Source organism: Electrona antarctica, assembly GCF_951216825.1.
Source record: "Electrona antarctica genome assembly, chromosome: 2".
NCBI lineage: Eukaryota > Metazoa > Chordata > Actinopteri > Myctophiformes > Myctophidae > Electrona > Electrona antarctica.
The window spans coordinates 37,952,594-37,969,434 of NC_136807.1; the positions used below are offsets into that span (position 1 = coordinate 37,952,594).

The 16,841-nt window shown below is 42.4% G+C and overlaps 3 protein-coding genes across 4 annotated transcripts; 1 reads left to right on the top strand and 2 right to left on the bottom strand.

Moving 5' to 3' along the window:
• Positions 1-215: 215 nt before the first annotated feature.
• Positions 216-7,057, bottom strand: LOC306941429 (zinc finger BED domain-containing protein 4). Its single transcript, XM_079526891.1, has 5 exons — positions 6,477-7,057; positions 5,617-5,850; positions 5,068-5,327; positions 4,082-4,700; positions 216-2,265 (listed from the first exon to the last, which is right to left on the bottom strand). The coding sequence occupies exons 1-5, from the start codon at positions 6,624-6,626 to the stop codon at positions 1,420-1,422; spliced, it is 2,109 nt and encodes a 702-aa protein (XP_079383017.1). The 5' UTR covers positions 6,627-7,057; the 3' UTR covers positions 216-1,419.
• A 1,325-nt stretch (positions 7,058-8,382) lies between these two features.
• On the bottom strand, positions 8,383-12,155 carry vma22 (vacuolar ATPase assembly factor VMA22). The gene is made up of 5 exons (XM_079524295.1): positions 11,890-12,155; positions 11,198-11,301; positions 10,989-11,101; positions 9,974-10,156; positions 8,383-9,111 (listed from the first exon to the last, which is right to left on the bottom strand). The coding sequence occupies exons 1-5, from the start codon at positions 12,001-12,003 to the stop codon at positions 8,981-8,983; spliced, it is 645 nt and encodes a 214-aa protein (XP_079380421.1). The 5' UTR covers positions 12,004-12,155; the 3' UTR covers positions 8,383-8,980.
• Positions 12,156-13,410: 1,255 nt separating this feature from the next.
• Positions 13,411-16,033, top strand: ebp (EBP cholestenol delta-isomerase). Of its 2 annotated transcripts, XM_079490611.1 has the most exons (6): positions 13,411-13,502; positions 13,626-13,647; positions 14,261-14,582; positions 14,704-14,740; positions 14,837-14,967; positions 15,484-16,033. In XM_079490611.1, the coding sequence occupies exons 3-6, from the start codon at positions 14,264-14,266 to the stop codon at positions 15,702-15,704; spliced, it is 708 nt and encodes a 235-aa protein (XP_079346737.1). In that variant the 5' UTR covers positions 13,411-13,502; positions 13,626-13,647; positions 14,261-14,263; the 3' UTR covers positions 15,705-16,033. The 2 variants fall into 2 exon arrangements, with proteins under 2 accessions (XP_079346737.1, XP_079346736.1); XM_079490610.1 differs by having other exon boundaries at positions 13,463-13,647.
• The last annotated feature ends 808 nt before the right edge of the window (positions 16,034-16,841 follow it).

Here is a 16,841-nt window from a genome sequence, read left to right on the forward strand (position 1 = left end):
GGGGCTTGTGTTTGTCTGGAAGCCCTGCTACGGCTGTAATCTGGATGGGGGGGGCTTGTGTTTGTCTGGAAGCCCTGCTACGGCTGTAATCTGGATGGGGGGGCTTGTGTTTGTCTGGAAGCCCTGCTACGGCTGTAATCTGGATGGGGGGGCTTGTGTTTGTCTGGAAGCCCTGCTACGGCTGTAATCTCACACAGTAAATGTATTAGTATCGATCTGCTGCTTGTCCCCTTGGTCTGCAGCTTGGAGTTATGGGCTGGGAGATATGGCCAAAGTTATCAGGATCAAATATTTCATGTCAGTCGATATGCGTGTTATCTTTAGTTTAAAAGGCTGTTGTTCATTCTACATATTAGTAATCTGAATAAACTAGAGAGGGTTAGCTGAAGCTTAAAATGTGCTTTAACGGTCATGAAATGACATATAGGCTTAAATATGTCTTCAAGTTGACATAGACTATGATGGAAAGATTGCCAATGAAGCAAAGTATGTTTGCGGTCCATCATTATTGCGCTGACTTCATTTCAGCGCTTCCTAAAAGACTAACAATCTGCTGTACTGTAGAATACAGCCATAAACGTAAACTGTATTTGATCTACAAGGCTTCAAGCTGCAAGCTGCATGTATAGTTTTGTCCTACTTTGTTGATGCGAATCTATTAAAGTGACGACGGCGGAGAGCTAGCTTACCATCCATCGCCTGCTGTTCTGTTTGTTGTTGGACTTTAAATGGCCGAAATACATACAAACAAAGCTGGAAAACTTTTTTGATTACAATACCATCCTCCTTGTGTTAAGTGCTATGGCCCTGGAGATGCGACTTCCACGATGACACTTGAACCTTTTTTAAGAGGATTAAAGAGTACATTTGCATACCTACTAGGAATCTGAAGCAACCAAAATTATCATGTGTTTGTGCCTGTGGCTATGGTGGGTGTTTCTGTTTACTGCTCACTGCATACCCTCACAAATGTAACGAGTAACTCTATTCCAGCCAAGTGACTAGCTGTTTGTGTCACTTGTGGAATTGATATTAAACTGTATAAAGAAAGTACAGATATTTAGAAAACATTTTGTATTCATATTGAGAAAAATGATCTTTAGATAATTATTATTTTATTTCCCACCCCCTACAGACAGACCTATACCCATCTATCCTAGCCACATCAAGTCCACAAGAGTGGGCTTCATAGAAAACAAACATAGCGTTTCTCATCTACAGTAGTCGTGTGTGCACAGCCCTACTAACAGACAGAAACCCTATACATTCACTCTGTGCACGTCTTACAGTCGTGTTAACTGATGTAATAAGGGTTTCTTGAAGAATAACAGAGGTTAGTATCCTGTTAGTGGCTGTAGGTAAGACGTTATTGGCTCTGTGACAACTCCCTTTACAGAACAGAAAAATTAGTGCAAAGCCTTAGGTCCATAATAATCGGTAGTTGGCTTTCAGGTAGATGAGGGTCTCAAGGTTCTTTGGTAAGACGCAGCCTCTCTCTGGCCTCAGACAGTGCCCGGCAGAATTGAAAATGCTCTCTACCAGAGTGCCACTGGCGGGTATGGTAAATGCCCTCTTGGCCACCTGGGCGAGCAGTGGAAAGTCAATGGCCTTACGCCTCCAGTAATGCAAGGGTTCCTCGTCGGTTGGCTCCTCGCGCAGATAAACAGCTAGCTCCTGATCGAGACTCTTGGCCTGTGCAGTGGGTCTCTGCTTGATGAAGGAGAACAGCTTGCAAGGCCGGGAGAGAGGGGAAACGGGAGACGGAGCAGACGACGGAGGGGTTTGCGCCTGGGAACGGAGCTCCATATTGGGGTCTACAGGGCTCGAGCCCGGGGAGTGTTTTGTTAACTCTGCTAGCAGGACCTGCCTATGCCAGTCAGGGTTGCTGCTCCACGAAAGCTTGAACTGAGGATCCAACGTCGTGGCAGTGACATAGAGGGGGTCCTCCAGGATGGGGGCCAGTCGACGCTCCACGGCCTGGGCTAAGCTCACGAGCAGAGCAGGGCAGTGGGGAGGGGCCGGGGTCTCGGAGAGGTGCTTACGTAGGCCCAGGACACAGGGCAGCGCCAGGCTGATGGGCACGAGTCTGTCAGCCTGTCTCTCTGCCTGCTTGTCCCCGTGCACCATGTCCCAGGCCTCGGTGAAGGGCTCTAGAATGTCCGTTAGTTCCCTCAGCAGGGCCCTCTCGGGAGCGCTCAGCGCCAGCTCACCTCGACCACTTACCTCCTCCAGGAAGTCCACCGAATCTAACAGCCGCCGCAGCACCTGCACGGCAAATAAAACACAAGTGCCAATGAATACACATCCTTTGCTTAACCCATTAACATCTGAGGCCGAGTCTAAATCAGTAGTTCTCAGTTTCTCACATGTTCAATATTTTTCAAAAATGTTCAATAATAAGTTGATAACAGATGTACAAGCTTGTATATCTGCTATTTTTGAATAGCGAATACAAAAATCTAAAATGACAACCACCTTTGCTGCAGTTTGCTGGTAGCTCTACAAATCTACAAATTCCAAAGTTCCTGATTTACATTAGCATGTGAGACATTATTAATTATATCTCAGAAGTACATTCATTTTGTCATGTTTGATGGGCGCAGTGTGTAGGTCACTACAGGAACTTCCTACTATGGCTATAACTGTAAAGGAATGGAATCTATAATAGAGTTTAGAGTGACACTTTATCACACATGATTTATGCTTTTCTAATATTGTTCTAGCTGTTTATGTTATTACTCTATGTGGGTGTGTTAGTAACAAAACAGATGGCTGTTGGCGCTATCAATGTGAATGTTGTGAATATAACAACAGCTACTGGCCACGTTGGTGATCTTTGAGCCACCTCTGTCCAGAAGATGATGCGGATATCTATTCCACACTGCAGCACACACTTTTGTTGGATTGGTTAGTTTGTTGTTTAACTTATTAATTTACTGTCCGGCTTCTATAGCTGGCAGTTTGTGCACTTTTGTTTTATGCACAGAGAAGGAGCTAAGTTTTAGAGTCACAGAAAACATTTTTTATTTTTACTCCACCCCACTGTCAATCGAGTGTTTGGTGTTTTATTTGTTTTTTATGTGCATTCCATTCATCATGCGTTTCATTTGTGTTCTAATAAATTATTGTTATTTGGTAGCGAACTTTAGTTTTTGGGCTTTGTTAAAATATCTGTATTGTTTCACCGGTTTAGCCTAATGCCAAACGGTGAAGCTTATTGAGCCGTAACAATGCCCATGTGAGCCAATGTGAGTGACCACCGTGGAAAAAGTACTATAAATCTTAATTTCTTCACAGCCCGCCCTACGCGTGAGAATAGAGGTCTCACGGTTATAGCTTGGCAACTTTGTAAACAGCATACAAATACAGCTTACTCCACACAATATCAGAGAACTGTAACAGATACTAACGCCTAAACACAGTTTTAAGGATCGAACAGGAAGAATTAGTTGAATTCTTCCACAATAGGTGCCAACCTAATAAAAGATCTTGAACGAAGAAAATAAAGTTTGTGTTCAAACTGCATTTACTGTTTCCAGTCACTTTTTCATTAAGCAAACAATATTTCATTTCAGGATAACGTTACTGTAGTTCAACGACCTCAGTGTCAAGTAATTGGTAGTTTGTAAAACTATGCTTTCAGTGTAGCTTCTCTGACAACACTGTAGAGATGTGTACCTGTACTGTATGCAATTCAGTTACACAGTTAGACTTCTATTCGCAAACTGACAATATCGCTGAGACAGTTTATTAGTGTGGTTGCCCTAACAGGGCCTAAGGAGTCTAGTTGCCCTAACAGGGCAACTAGACTATAGTACTTGGAACACTTTATTATTCTAGAGTAACCTTTTTTTGGAAACGCTACTCCTCCCAGTTTGGACGGCACGCACTTGAGCCATATGTCACATCGACCGGCTTCATCGGTGTGCTTGTATTTTGCTAAGAGAAATGTTGTAGAGTTTAATATTAATTACTGAATTAATTTCACCCATTCTTGACATTATTCCGGTAGACAGTCTCAGCCCTAGCGGTCGCCTTTATCGCCTTTAAGGTGTATTACTGGTAATGTTACAGTACATACTTTAAGTTGAGCGGCCCAGTCTCTCATAATGGGAGGGCAGCTTCCTGGTCCCCTGATCACGCCGTCTGGACCATCGAACACCTGGCTCAGTTTCTCAGACGGGACGGCCGCAGTGATGTAGTTGTAGAAGCAAGCGGCTTTGGACAGAGGGGAGGAGAGCTGAGGGCAGGAGTATAGCCCCTCTCTGACACAGTGGTCCAGGGAGCGAGAGAAGCAGTCCACGCGACATGCACCCAGGCCCTGCTCCCACGAGTCCTCCCACCCTCCGTCTTCACCTCTCTCACTTCGACCGGTGTGATTCCTGGTCTCCAAGTTGTCCGCGATGTCCCCCTCTTCTTCCTCTTCTTCCTCCTCCTCCTCCTCCTCCTCCTCCGCCCGTCCATTGTTGTCAATATGGAATCCAGGAAGACAACATGGGCGGCGGGCTGTCGCGCCCGGCGGGAACGCGTCGGCTACGATGCGAAACGCTCTCCCTGTTACGCCGTGAGCAAGACACACCTCGTCAAAGTCTGTGAGGGCACGATTCCCCGAAACCCCGACCGCCAGGGGAAGGCATGCCAGTAGGGCTGAACGCATCAGCCAATCGGATGTAAGAAAATGGCAGGTGACTCCTAGATACCTAAGGAGAGAGAAACAGAGGTACAGATCAGTGAGACGTTTGAACAACGCGTCTGTATGTCCGTGTGCTGATGACCCTTGGCCCTTGTTGCTACTTACTAGAGATGTACCGATACCATTTTTTACTTCCTGATACTGATACCCATAACTTAGTAAAATAATAATGTAAATAGTACAGTAAGAGTATAAAACAGTAGTGCAACATCAACCGAAATATATACGGTAACTATTATGAAATATGTGATAAATGACGTGGCATCGGATCGGCATAGACCGACATACTCGCCGATACCAACATTTTAGGCAAGGCAGTATCACTGCAGCTTTTCCGTTACTGGTATCGTTATTGGAACACTCTTCTTACTTACCCTGTGTGACTTCCAGGGGGAGGCCTCCAGACGTCCAGGCTGAGGCTGAGGGCGTGTGCCGTGGCCAGGGCCTGGCGAGTGGCCAGCTGGGCCTGGTAGGCATAGGCCGGGAGAAGCTGCGTCTGGAGGTAGCGTCGGCTCTCGGGGGTGTAGCGCGGCTCCAGGAGTTGCAGCAGCTCTCTGAAACCCTGGTTCTCCACCACGGACGCAGGCTGTAGGTCACGGACAATCATCTTAGCTATCGCCTCGGAGATCAGAACCTAATGGCGACAACAGCCGGTTAAAATAATATTGACTATATTATGCCTGCTAAAATAGTTGTCACTATGGACCGGACAATCCACAAAGCCATTAGATTGCCTTAAAATCGCTGATGGTGGACTGCACACACACACACACACACACACACACACACACACACACACACACACACACACACACACACACACACACACACACACACACACACACACACACACACACACACACACACACACACACACACACACACACACACACACGCACACACGCACACACGCACACACACACCTGCCGTGGATCATGTCTGTCGAACTTGGTCACCCCTCCGCCTCCGCCTCCACCTGTCTCTCCAGTGCCCATTCCTCCTCCAGTAGTAGTGGTGATACTGATGGGATGGGCATGGGCGTAGCGAATGCCTCCTCCATTGGCACTGGTGAAGTTGTGCAGTGACCCAGAGGAGTAAGCCTCCCTCTTCATGTCCTTCCTCTTCACAAACTCGTCGTACATGGCCTGGTGCTTGCGCTGAGAATGGATTGGGGCATGTGGGAAAATGTTATCTACAATTTTACAATTTAGCAGATGCTTTTAATCCAGAGTGATTTACAGTAAGTAAGAAAAGAACAACACAAGGCATTACGTGATGCATAGAAATAGTCATCTAGGATCATACATAAGTAAAGCAAGAACCTATCATCCGTCCAACAATAGAATGTAGCTGTACACCGAAACTATAAACACTATTAGAACTCTATAGAATGCCATATCAATAGTGACCTGGCATTTGTCTATAACATCTATTGTTTACGTACAACCTCTGTTAGTTTCTACAATCCACATACATCTCTATTCACCTTAACCAACAAACAAAATACATGGGAGCAATAAACACTGTCATCATGACAAAACTAGAATAGTTGTGGAAGTGTCACTGTGATACTGATAGGCTGTGTGCCCAAAATGCAAATGTTATTGAACGATGTTAATTTATGGTCTATTTACTACTAATGCAGAGATGACATGCAGACACTGAACAGGGCCTAGGCCATGATAAGTCCATTTGATGATGATATGCAATCTATCCAGGAAAGAGACTAGGCTAATTTAAAACGGATCTGACAGGGTATTGTCCTTTGTACTACATAGCCTACCTTGAGATGCGTGACGAAGTTAGATGTAACACTTCGCTTCGCCTGGATCCTGGTGCCGCACGCTTTACAGTTGGACTCGATCTTGCCATTTTCTCCCTCAAAGACAATATTAAAGTAATCCAGAATAGACACCTTCGAAATAGACGCCATTGGACGGAGCTTTCTAAATCTTTCCTGCTCAGAAGTGAAATTAACTTATAGCCGAGGAGCCGCCGGGGCGATCATCAGCAGCCTGAGATATGAATCTCACCTCGCCTCTCTAGTCTTAATCATGAGCACGGGCTGACGTTGTTTTCTTCAACGTAATCATAACGATCGCATATTATTATGATGACCAGCGTTGGTCGTCGGGTCTCGCTCGCCGCCGCCTCGCACACAACAAAAGGGAGAGTTTGTGTCGCGTGGAGCGGTGGAGGACGACGTCTGGAATCGGCCACAACGTGACACCACTATAGCTGCTGCTGCTGCGGATGTTTGGAAACATAAATATAATAGCGTGCTGCCGCATCCGTTGTTCCAGCGCTCTCATCATCCGTCATGCCTCCGGACTGGACGCACGGCTGCAGAGTGTGCTCCTGTTATTACACTGTACCAGCCAGGCATATAGAATATCCCGTTATAATTGGACCAGGAAGTACACACACACACATCCACACACAATAAACCCGGAGTTTCATTTCCTACACTTTCGACAATTCCCGGGAACGTTCGGCTCGGCTGGATTGATGGCTCTGGATCAGAGATGCCCCCCCTCCGCCCGTGACGTGGTAAAGCCTGCCTAGTCGTTGGTGCTCGAGCCGAGGTGATTGAGGGTGGTGCCGCTCCTCCGGCACAATGAATGAATAAGCCATTTGATTTATATATAGGCTATGATTTATGCAGTCAGTGGTGGAAAAAGTAGCCTACTCAAATGTTTTACTTAAAAGTATCAATACTGCAATATAGAAATACTTACAAGTAAAAGTCCAAGTTCAAAATGAAGGCCTACTTGGGTAAAAACTTGTACAAAAGTAGGCTATTAATGCAGAAAGTACTATTTCACATTTTCAATCTTTTTCATCTTTTGAAAATTGCACACCGGTATCTACAAGCTCACTGCTATTTTCAAATGGCCGAAATCATGTACTATCTGCATAACAATGCACTTGCCAATATTGCTTTCAGGACCTTGGAGAAGAACAAACTGTTGATTCAGACAGTTGTTTCTCAAACATCATCATCATCATAGTGTGTGTGTGTGTGTGGGAAGGGGGGGGGGGGCTTAACTATAAAAGTGTAAGGAAAATATTTTGACCAGCAGCAGCTGCATATAAACACTGCAGTGGTGGACGTACAGCACTATTGCTCCAGTGAAATGAGTTGACATCCAGGCCGGTGTTGAGGTCCCAGCACAAATCAGTGCCGTTCTAATCTCCCTCCTGTGTGAATAGGATGGGATAGGTTAGTTGTATGCTACTGTATTTGTTTGACGTATTTTAACGTCATAATGGTGGTACCCGGAGAGCCAAATATTTTCTGAGGTGGTACTTGGTGAAAAAAGGTTGAGAACCACTGGGGTAGGCCATACTTATTTTAAAATAACTTGAGCCGCAGGTATCACATGTCCCCTATAAGTTGAAGGGTTAATTCAAGTCTGATAAGGATGCACCTTGCATGTTCAAATCATGTACTCTTTACATTACTTAAGACCATTTTCCAAAAATAGTTTGGGAAAAAAAAAGTAAATTTAACATTGAGCTACTCACAATGTTTTAGGTACCCACTTTTTTGGGAAGAAATACATTGCAATTTGTCAGGTGCCCACTCTCTTCAAGTTATATTGCTGCTTTGGGTATTCCATACCACAATATTAATGCCATTTACAGCACACATGCATTTCTTGAACAGTCAAGATGAAGGAGCCACATTGCAACAAAGAAATCAAATTTTATTTTATTTTTTATATACACACAGTCTATATGGTATCAATATGCTTAACAATTACTTAACTAATAAAGAATCAACCGGCACCAGTCACTCACAAATATCACAAAACACATGAAGACAGACTAACAGCACAGGCTAAAACACACTCACCACAAGCAACTCTTAGATGCTATTTTTGCTATCTAGCATTTTAATACAACCCTTGACAGCCGGACATTCATCCAAACAGAAAGGTTTAAGTGGATTCTTTGTGTCTGTCAAGTTTTTATTATTTGTTTCCTCTCCATACAAATCCACCGTAGAAATGTTGTGAATATATTGGCAGAAAGTAGCTCATAACATGTCTACGGTGGATTTTTTATGAAACAAAAGAGGATAGATGCATGCAGCATCTTGCGTCACTTGCGGCAAAAAACACAACCAGTCTGGGTTTTTGCTCCAAGGGTCATAGTGATCTTCTATCAGCTTTGGGATGAGTCCTGAGCATAATACAGTCCAGGAGAAGTCCTGTGAAAATAAGTTTCCTCTTGGCTCAGTCAGCTGTGTGTTCAACACACAAGACTGTAAAAAAGAATCATTTAGTTTTCAACCTTGTCTGCCAGAGTTGTGACGGTTTTGTCCACGGCAGTGTCGGCACCGAGTTTCAGCTCCTTTCTGGTGTTTAAGACTGCACTTTGCAGATTAGCTATCTCAGCAGACAGCTCTATCACTGTAAAACCACAAAAAAAAGAGAGATGTTAAGCATGGAGAATATAATTTAGCCTCTGCATCTCACATCCGTCCGTCCGTCACACCTCCATATACGGTTGCATTCATCCATCACACCTCCATATACAGTATGGTTGCCAATCCATCATGCCTCGTGACATCTCGTGACCTCATGGAGACCCTTAGATCTTCATATATGGATCTGACCTCGTGACATCATAGAGACCCTTAACCCCTCCATATATGGTCACGCCTTGTTGTGACACGTCACGCCACCATATATGGCCATCTCCATATATGAAGATCACGACACTGACCACATCTAACCCTTTATAACCATACATGGAGAAGACTGGATCATCACCTAGATCTGCATATATGGAGCCGGCCAGCAACTCTTGTTGATCTGACCTCATCAAAACCTGCACACTCAAGACACACTCCATATATGGCCAGTACAGAATTCATTCCATATATTGATCTGACCCCCCATGCCAAAGCGCCAGCGCTCGCCCAGCAGTCTCCCGTCCGCCGTCACCCAGGCGGATGCGTGCAAGCGACCGCTTCAGCCTTCTCGTCCTCAGGGCATCTTACTGGTGTTAGAACCGTATACTACTACTTGATCATTCATGATCATGCTTTACAGTCAATGCATCAATGCCACATTGCATTAGTCACCCATAAAATTAGGAACAGAAGCATATCTTGGACACAGGTCTTTAGTTATGCATGCAACATTTAAGGCTTATTTAAGTTCTATAGAGTAAAATAAACACACACACCCTCTTCAACTCCACTTGACACATAGGAACCATGCACAGCGTGGAAAATGATGAAAGAAATAAAGAAGTATTACACCTCACCTTGTTTAAATGATGACTGTGCTTGTTTAAGAGATTGTGGAACTAGAATCCCGAACCATTTTAGTGGATCTTGCTGAGGAGTGAGTTCGCCTTTGACAACTGCCATTGAGGGCTCCTCAGTAGATGCTTTCTGATCATCTTTTTCTTTAGCTTCTTTTTTAGATACGATTCTTCTCCTCACACCTAGGAAATCAAATGATGTAATTTTTTTTTTTTTTAAATGCATTCCTTTAATTACAATTTAGGCAATACTTACAGTAAGCAAGAACACAACTAGCCGCAATTTGACTCTTGAATTATCCTCTTTCAATCTGCAAAAGTGCTTGTTTCATAAAGATCCACCGTAGACATGTTATGAGCTACTTTCTGTCAAGAAATTCTGTGCAGGTGATTCTTTTTTTACGTGTTGGAAGCGCTCATCAAAGTCACTGAACGGCCCAGCGTACAACCGGTTTCAAATTTGCACATAATACAGGAGGCAGTAGCGCGACCCGTTAATAAAAACGAGTGCTTCCAAACTCCAACACCTGAGAATCACCTACACAGAATTTCTTGACAGAAAGTAGCTCATAACATGTCTACGGTGGATTTTTATGAAACAAATGCTTTGCAGGTTGAAAGAGGACAATTCAAGCTTTCCCTACAGCTGCAATGTTGGTGAGTTTTAACGTTGTTTAATACAAACAGATCATAAAAGCAATTTGGATGAGTGGGGAGTCAATGGAGGGTATTGCAACTCTAGATTCATCCCATTATAAAAAAATCTAGAGTTGCAAATTGCGGCTAGAAGAACACATGGTAATACATCAAATACATAGTCATCAAGGATCATAAGTAAGCTAAGAACCTAACATCCGTCTCACAGGAGAATATCTGTAAAATAAAACTAGTATACACTATAGAATGCTATGTCAACATAACATGCCATCTAAATTGCATAATTTTAGCCTTTGCATTGTCGAGGCTAAAATGCAACTCAAACTCAAATAATTAGATTTCCTTCAACAAAACTCACCTTCTTCGGTGGGGCCAATATTCTCCACAGATGACACATCTTTTCCACACTCACTGGCATGCTTTGGTGTAATTCTTTCTGTGCAGAAGTCTGCTCCACCCTTAGCAAGTGTCCTGCAGCACAGGAAACGATTTCAGAAAGCCTTCAACTAACTGGCAAGCAGCTAAAAAAATCCATGAAAATGTATGCTATGCATCTCCAGTCCTCACCTTGTATGCACATGGACCAGTGGCTCTATATCACTTGCATACTGAAGTGCAGACACCTGTTTGTTGCCCATGGAATATCGGGCCTTGGACATGGAAAACCATCCCTGTGTGCAGTGTTAAATAGTGGCATTGAGTTCAGTTGACCCGTCACACTTTAGGTAGGGTAGGTGGGCACTAGGGATATCTGGGCAGTGGGCACCTCAATGTAAAATTGGCTATTTCATATACCGGTATATAAATGGTCAGTCTTAAGTAAGGTAAAGTAACACATGTGAACATGCATGGTAGAACATTATTATAAGACTTAGTTTTATAGTTATATTATATTTAATTGTTTATGCCCCAAAATGGATACACAGGTTTTGTACTTGTAGCTATTGTAAAATTAGACCTTAATTGGCGAATGTTTAGGCATGTTCAAGTTATGTATAAATTGTATATAGCCTACTTTAACATTTCCAAATATTTTAGTTTAACATTCTGGGAAATAAATTGCTTAATAAACCCTAACCCTAACACCGAGGCGCCCAGTGCCCACTCTCCCGAGGTGCAGACTGCTCACCTATCCTGTCACCATATCAATCAATCAATCAATCAAAACATCATTATATAGCACTGTTCGGAACTGTTCCTAATCGAACGCAAGACAACATACTACAGAACACACAAAAATTGTTAACAGTGCCCAAGACCTGTTCAATGAGAGAGTTGAGCGCAGCTCGTTTTTCTTCCAGTAATTCCAGCTGATCCATGAAACGAAGCAATCTTTCGTCCATCAGGAGAGATTCTTCCGGCGATAGACCCATCTCGACTTAATTTTTTTGCTACAATATTGGATTTAATGCGTGACTGTACAAAGACATTTGAATGTATTCTATTCGCTGTGTTTGTATTTCAGATAGGCAATGGAGATGTGTTTACTTCCGCCTACGTCCCTAGGATCATGTGACACGATGGACGTCACATGACAACACTTGAAAGTTGACACCCAACCCAACACTTGTACAGTACAATACAACGAAAACGACATCATACTAAAACGTCATATTTCCTAATCATATATGTAACAACTGGTCAACTGCGGAGGACAGAAAAGTCAAACGATTCAAATGAAAGAGCAAAAGTGAAGTTCCCATACCGGGAGTCGAACCCGGGCCGCCTGGGTGAAAACCAGGAATCCTAACCGCTAGACCATATGGGACTGATGGCAGCACTACAGGATAGACAGTATAAGAAGGTATGTACAACTCGCTGTTAAATGTACTTAGTACTTCATGGAAAGTATAGAACAGATCATATAGCTTTATTAACACCAATAAGCTTTATTAACAACGATACATTAATACATTATATGTATCTTTATTATAAACACCAAAACATGAATTCATTGAATTCCTTCTTATCTCAATGACACAAAAGTTAAATTGACGACCGTATATGATAGTATCTACTCTTTTCTTTCTGGGTTCCTTTACCACGCTTAACTTTTGTTGTACTGGTGGACGTTATTATGGTGCAGAAGATATCCGCAAATGGACAAAGCGCATTTAACATAATCCGATCACCACGGCAAGTCAGCATGATGTCATGATCACATCTGTTATGATGACAGCAACTGGTTTACCGTTATAAAGCATTTCGACGGAGGCGTACAACCAGCTCCTAGTAGCGCGCCGTGATCGTATAGTGGTTAGTACTCTGCGTTGTGGCCGCAGCAACCCCGGTTCGAATCCGGGTCACGGCAGGGAATAAGATCCCTGACACGGCTTGGGAGTAACGTTTTTTCACATGAACATTCCTTACATTCGATCTAAAACATTTTTGCAATGAGTTTAAAAGGTCTCACTCACAACCAGTGGTGGAATTAGGTTAGCTCTGATCCATAGCCTTACTGCTCTTGCTGCCCCTAAATGCGACAGTATTAGTTAGGAGCAGAGCTAGAATTAGGTTATAATCCAAATGCAATAAAGATAAGAGAAAGCACTGCGACTGCTGTGTTTTATATTAAAGTAACACACGTCGCGGTATTATAGGCGCTCCTAAGATTGACATTTTAATTTAGTTTATTTAAAACTATTCAAACGGACTTCTTAAAAAGCTTCACCAATCACCTGGGTATGTATGGTGCCGACCATAGTGCCGACTGCCGACGAGATTTCATTGGAGACCTTCTGTGTGACAACATCCATGTTCCGACATAAAAACCCAATCAACAAGCCGACATATCGCACGTGTCACCGCCTCTCTGTGTATATTCCTGTTTGATTGGTCTGTAAGGAGGTTGGGCGGTCCATGCGTAGAGGAAGTAAGCTACCCATATTAACTCTGTGACCAAAGCACTGAACATTGAGGTCTGTCATAATATTTCTTTTAAATTAATGTAATATTCCTCTGTTTACCCGTTTCGTTTTATTGGACGGCTGGAAAGTGGAAACTGGGCTACGTCACTGGTAAGAACTAAGAAGTACATGTGTTATAATGTGTACACTACACCTGCAACTGATCTCATGGAGTGCATCACTTTATGATCTAAATCTAGTGATATTATTCAGACCAAGTATAACTGCATTCCATCCAAAGTACAACGCATGCAGTGTAATAATAATAATAACAAACTGTTAATTCAGTGATACTGGATGATTTGCATTGTTTTACACATGTACTGTATTGTATTCCTTTAATGATTTGAAAACTTTAGTTTATAGTTACTTTGTAAAAGATACATTAAACACTTTTTAAAAAATCTAGAAATCTACCAGCTCACAATGCATCACATAGGCTTGTATATCTGCTATTTTCAAAGGATTGTTATACATTTTGGAAACATGAAATGGGATATTGTGCATAATGACTACTTTTACTTTTAGTACTTAAGTACTGTATATTTTTTATGTCAATACCTTTGTTGTTTTACTCAAGTAAAATTTGTATAGCAGACTTTTACTTGTATCAGTATTTCACATTGGTGTATATTGATACTTTTCCCGAGGTAAAACTTCCAGTACTTCTTCCACCACTGAATGCAGTGAACTGCATCTGTACATTTGCTTCCTCTTCTGCCAGGTCATGGAGACAACATCAGCAACAGGGGGTGTCCAGACTGTCCACCCCTACTGGCCTCGTGACGTTTCCATTCCTAACTATGTGGCCAACGACCGATCCATGTCTGAGATCCTGGTGTTTCTGTTCTCTGTGTCTGGGGCATTTCTGCTGGTGACCTGGCTGATCACTGGTCGAGAAGGGCCTGCCGGACGATTGGGGTTTGGCAGGCGGCTGGCCCTTTGCTGGTTTGCCGTGTGCGGTTTCATACATAGCGTCATCGAGGGCTGGTTTGCACTATATTATCACATCATTCCAGGAGACCAGAGCTTCCTCTCACAGCTATGTGAGTACAGACAAGATACAATGTTTGAAAAGTGTCTAAGCAATCAATTTTGTTGCTCGGTGTGATGGTGTCTTACTGTCTTTTGACTGAGGTCGTTTTACTTTCCTTTTTTTACCCTAAGGGAAAGAGTACTCCAAGGGAGACAGCCGATATGTTATGTAAGTTTATATTTGAACCGAAATAGAGCATTACTCACAGATGATGACTGATAATATTGTTATTGACACCCCTCTCCCTCTCTCTCTTCTATTTAGAGCGGATAACTTCACTGTCTGTATGGAGACAGTGACTGCATTGCTATGGGGACCATTTAGTTTTTGGGTTGTGTTTGCCTTCTTGACCAACAAGTCTTACAGATTTGTACTGCAACTCATCATTTCATTAGGTAAGAGGATGCATCATCCTAGTACAATAGTACAATGTGCACAATAAGTAGGCCTACAGAACCTTTAGTCTCAACAGTTTAGCAGTACAGATCAAGATGAGTGGTACACTGTACATCTTTTGTACATCTTAAGACTTGAGATCAATTGTCAATTTACTTAGAAACTACATTGATCTTTACTCAAAGACTTCAGCAACGTTGGCCCAGCTCACAGTAAGGACTCCAAGTACAAATTAATGCAAATTATGTACAATTCAACATCAAGCCTCATTTATAGCTATTTTCAGCGTGCGAGCCAGTCCAAACAGTGTACCTTGAGACAAGTACTGCCAGGTGTGCCTGGGTGAAAAAATAGCTTTGAAGAAAAGAAGCCGCAAAAATAGCAGATGTACAAACTCACCACGTGTCACATTCCAGCATATTGTGAGCTTATACATCAACTATTATCCACGTGGCTTGGGCACAAACATTTGAAAACCACTTAACAAAGCATTCAATTTAAACATGTGATTCTAGGTCAGCTGTACGGAGATGTGCTTTATTTCTACACGGAGCACAAAGATGGCTACTCTCACAGCGAATTTGGACATCCCATCTACTTCTGGTTCTACTTTGTATTCATGAACTCGTTGTGGATCGTCATACCTCTACTGCTGATTGTAGATGCATGGAGAGCGCTCTCTGCCACCCAGACACACACGGACAGCATGAAGACACAGAAGTCTAAGGCGAACTAACCAGCAGAAGGACAGAACTGACTGGGACAATAAAGCTGGCTACTGTAGGAGTGGAGGGGGTAGACATAAACATTCCTGAAATTCTTTCAAAAAATGTGAATTAATCAACAAAGAAAAAACACATACTGTATGCACAATTTTGTTTGTCAAATTGCAAGTGTGAATTTTCCATTTTCCATTTTTCTAAGCCTTTTTTTTGTACACATGTGGCCTAATACTATTAGATCTACTGTGTTAGATCAATCCCCAAGACATGTCTGATTTATGGCATTCATTGGTGTGAATATCAAGTGGGAATAATAAAGTCACCTATGTTTGTTTACAATAGGCCTATGTGTACCAAATCCTTTAAGTAAATTGACTGACTGTTTATCTGTTGGCATTTCCAGGGCTTGAATGAAGTGTAGTTCTTGAACTAATTTGGCTAATTATTTACTTTTGCTATGGAGTCTAGGACTTGAGATATTATCCAAGATAAGCAAGATCTTATTATGAAACACAGCTGTTGAATGTTTAATTACATTTTGTGTTGAAAAACATACCATTTACAGCAAAACACCAAAAACACCAAAACAACATATCCTTTATTTCAAAAGGTCAAAGGATACAATAAGTGCCTAGTACCTCCTACCATACCAACCTATCATATTGTATAGGCTACTCTATTCTAAAGTACTGTATGTACACCAAGAGTAGATAAGGAATATCTATGCCTTACACTCAGTTATCATTCTTGACTAAGATAATGACTCTTTGTTGCTGTCTACACCGTCTTTACTCTAATACATACTACTTCTAAAGAAGTTATAATACCTGGATCAACAAATTAATGACTGCATCAGCATGTGTGTGTCCGTTTTACAAGTACTTGTTGATGTTTTGAAGTAAATAATGTGGAAGGTACATTTGGGAGCCATCCTGTACGTTCACAGTTAATGGAACCAAATTGACCCTGTTGTAGAGTATTGTTTTTGTGTGCATGACAATAAAGAACCTGAACTTAATTAGTTGGCATAAAATGACAAGTATCTGAGGTTCTCAAACATTTTCATTCCCCCAAAATGATGTTTTTGGCCACATTTGAAAATATATGGATTTTATTTTTTGTCAAATAGCTTAAGTATAAAACAGGGTCGT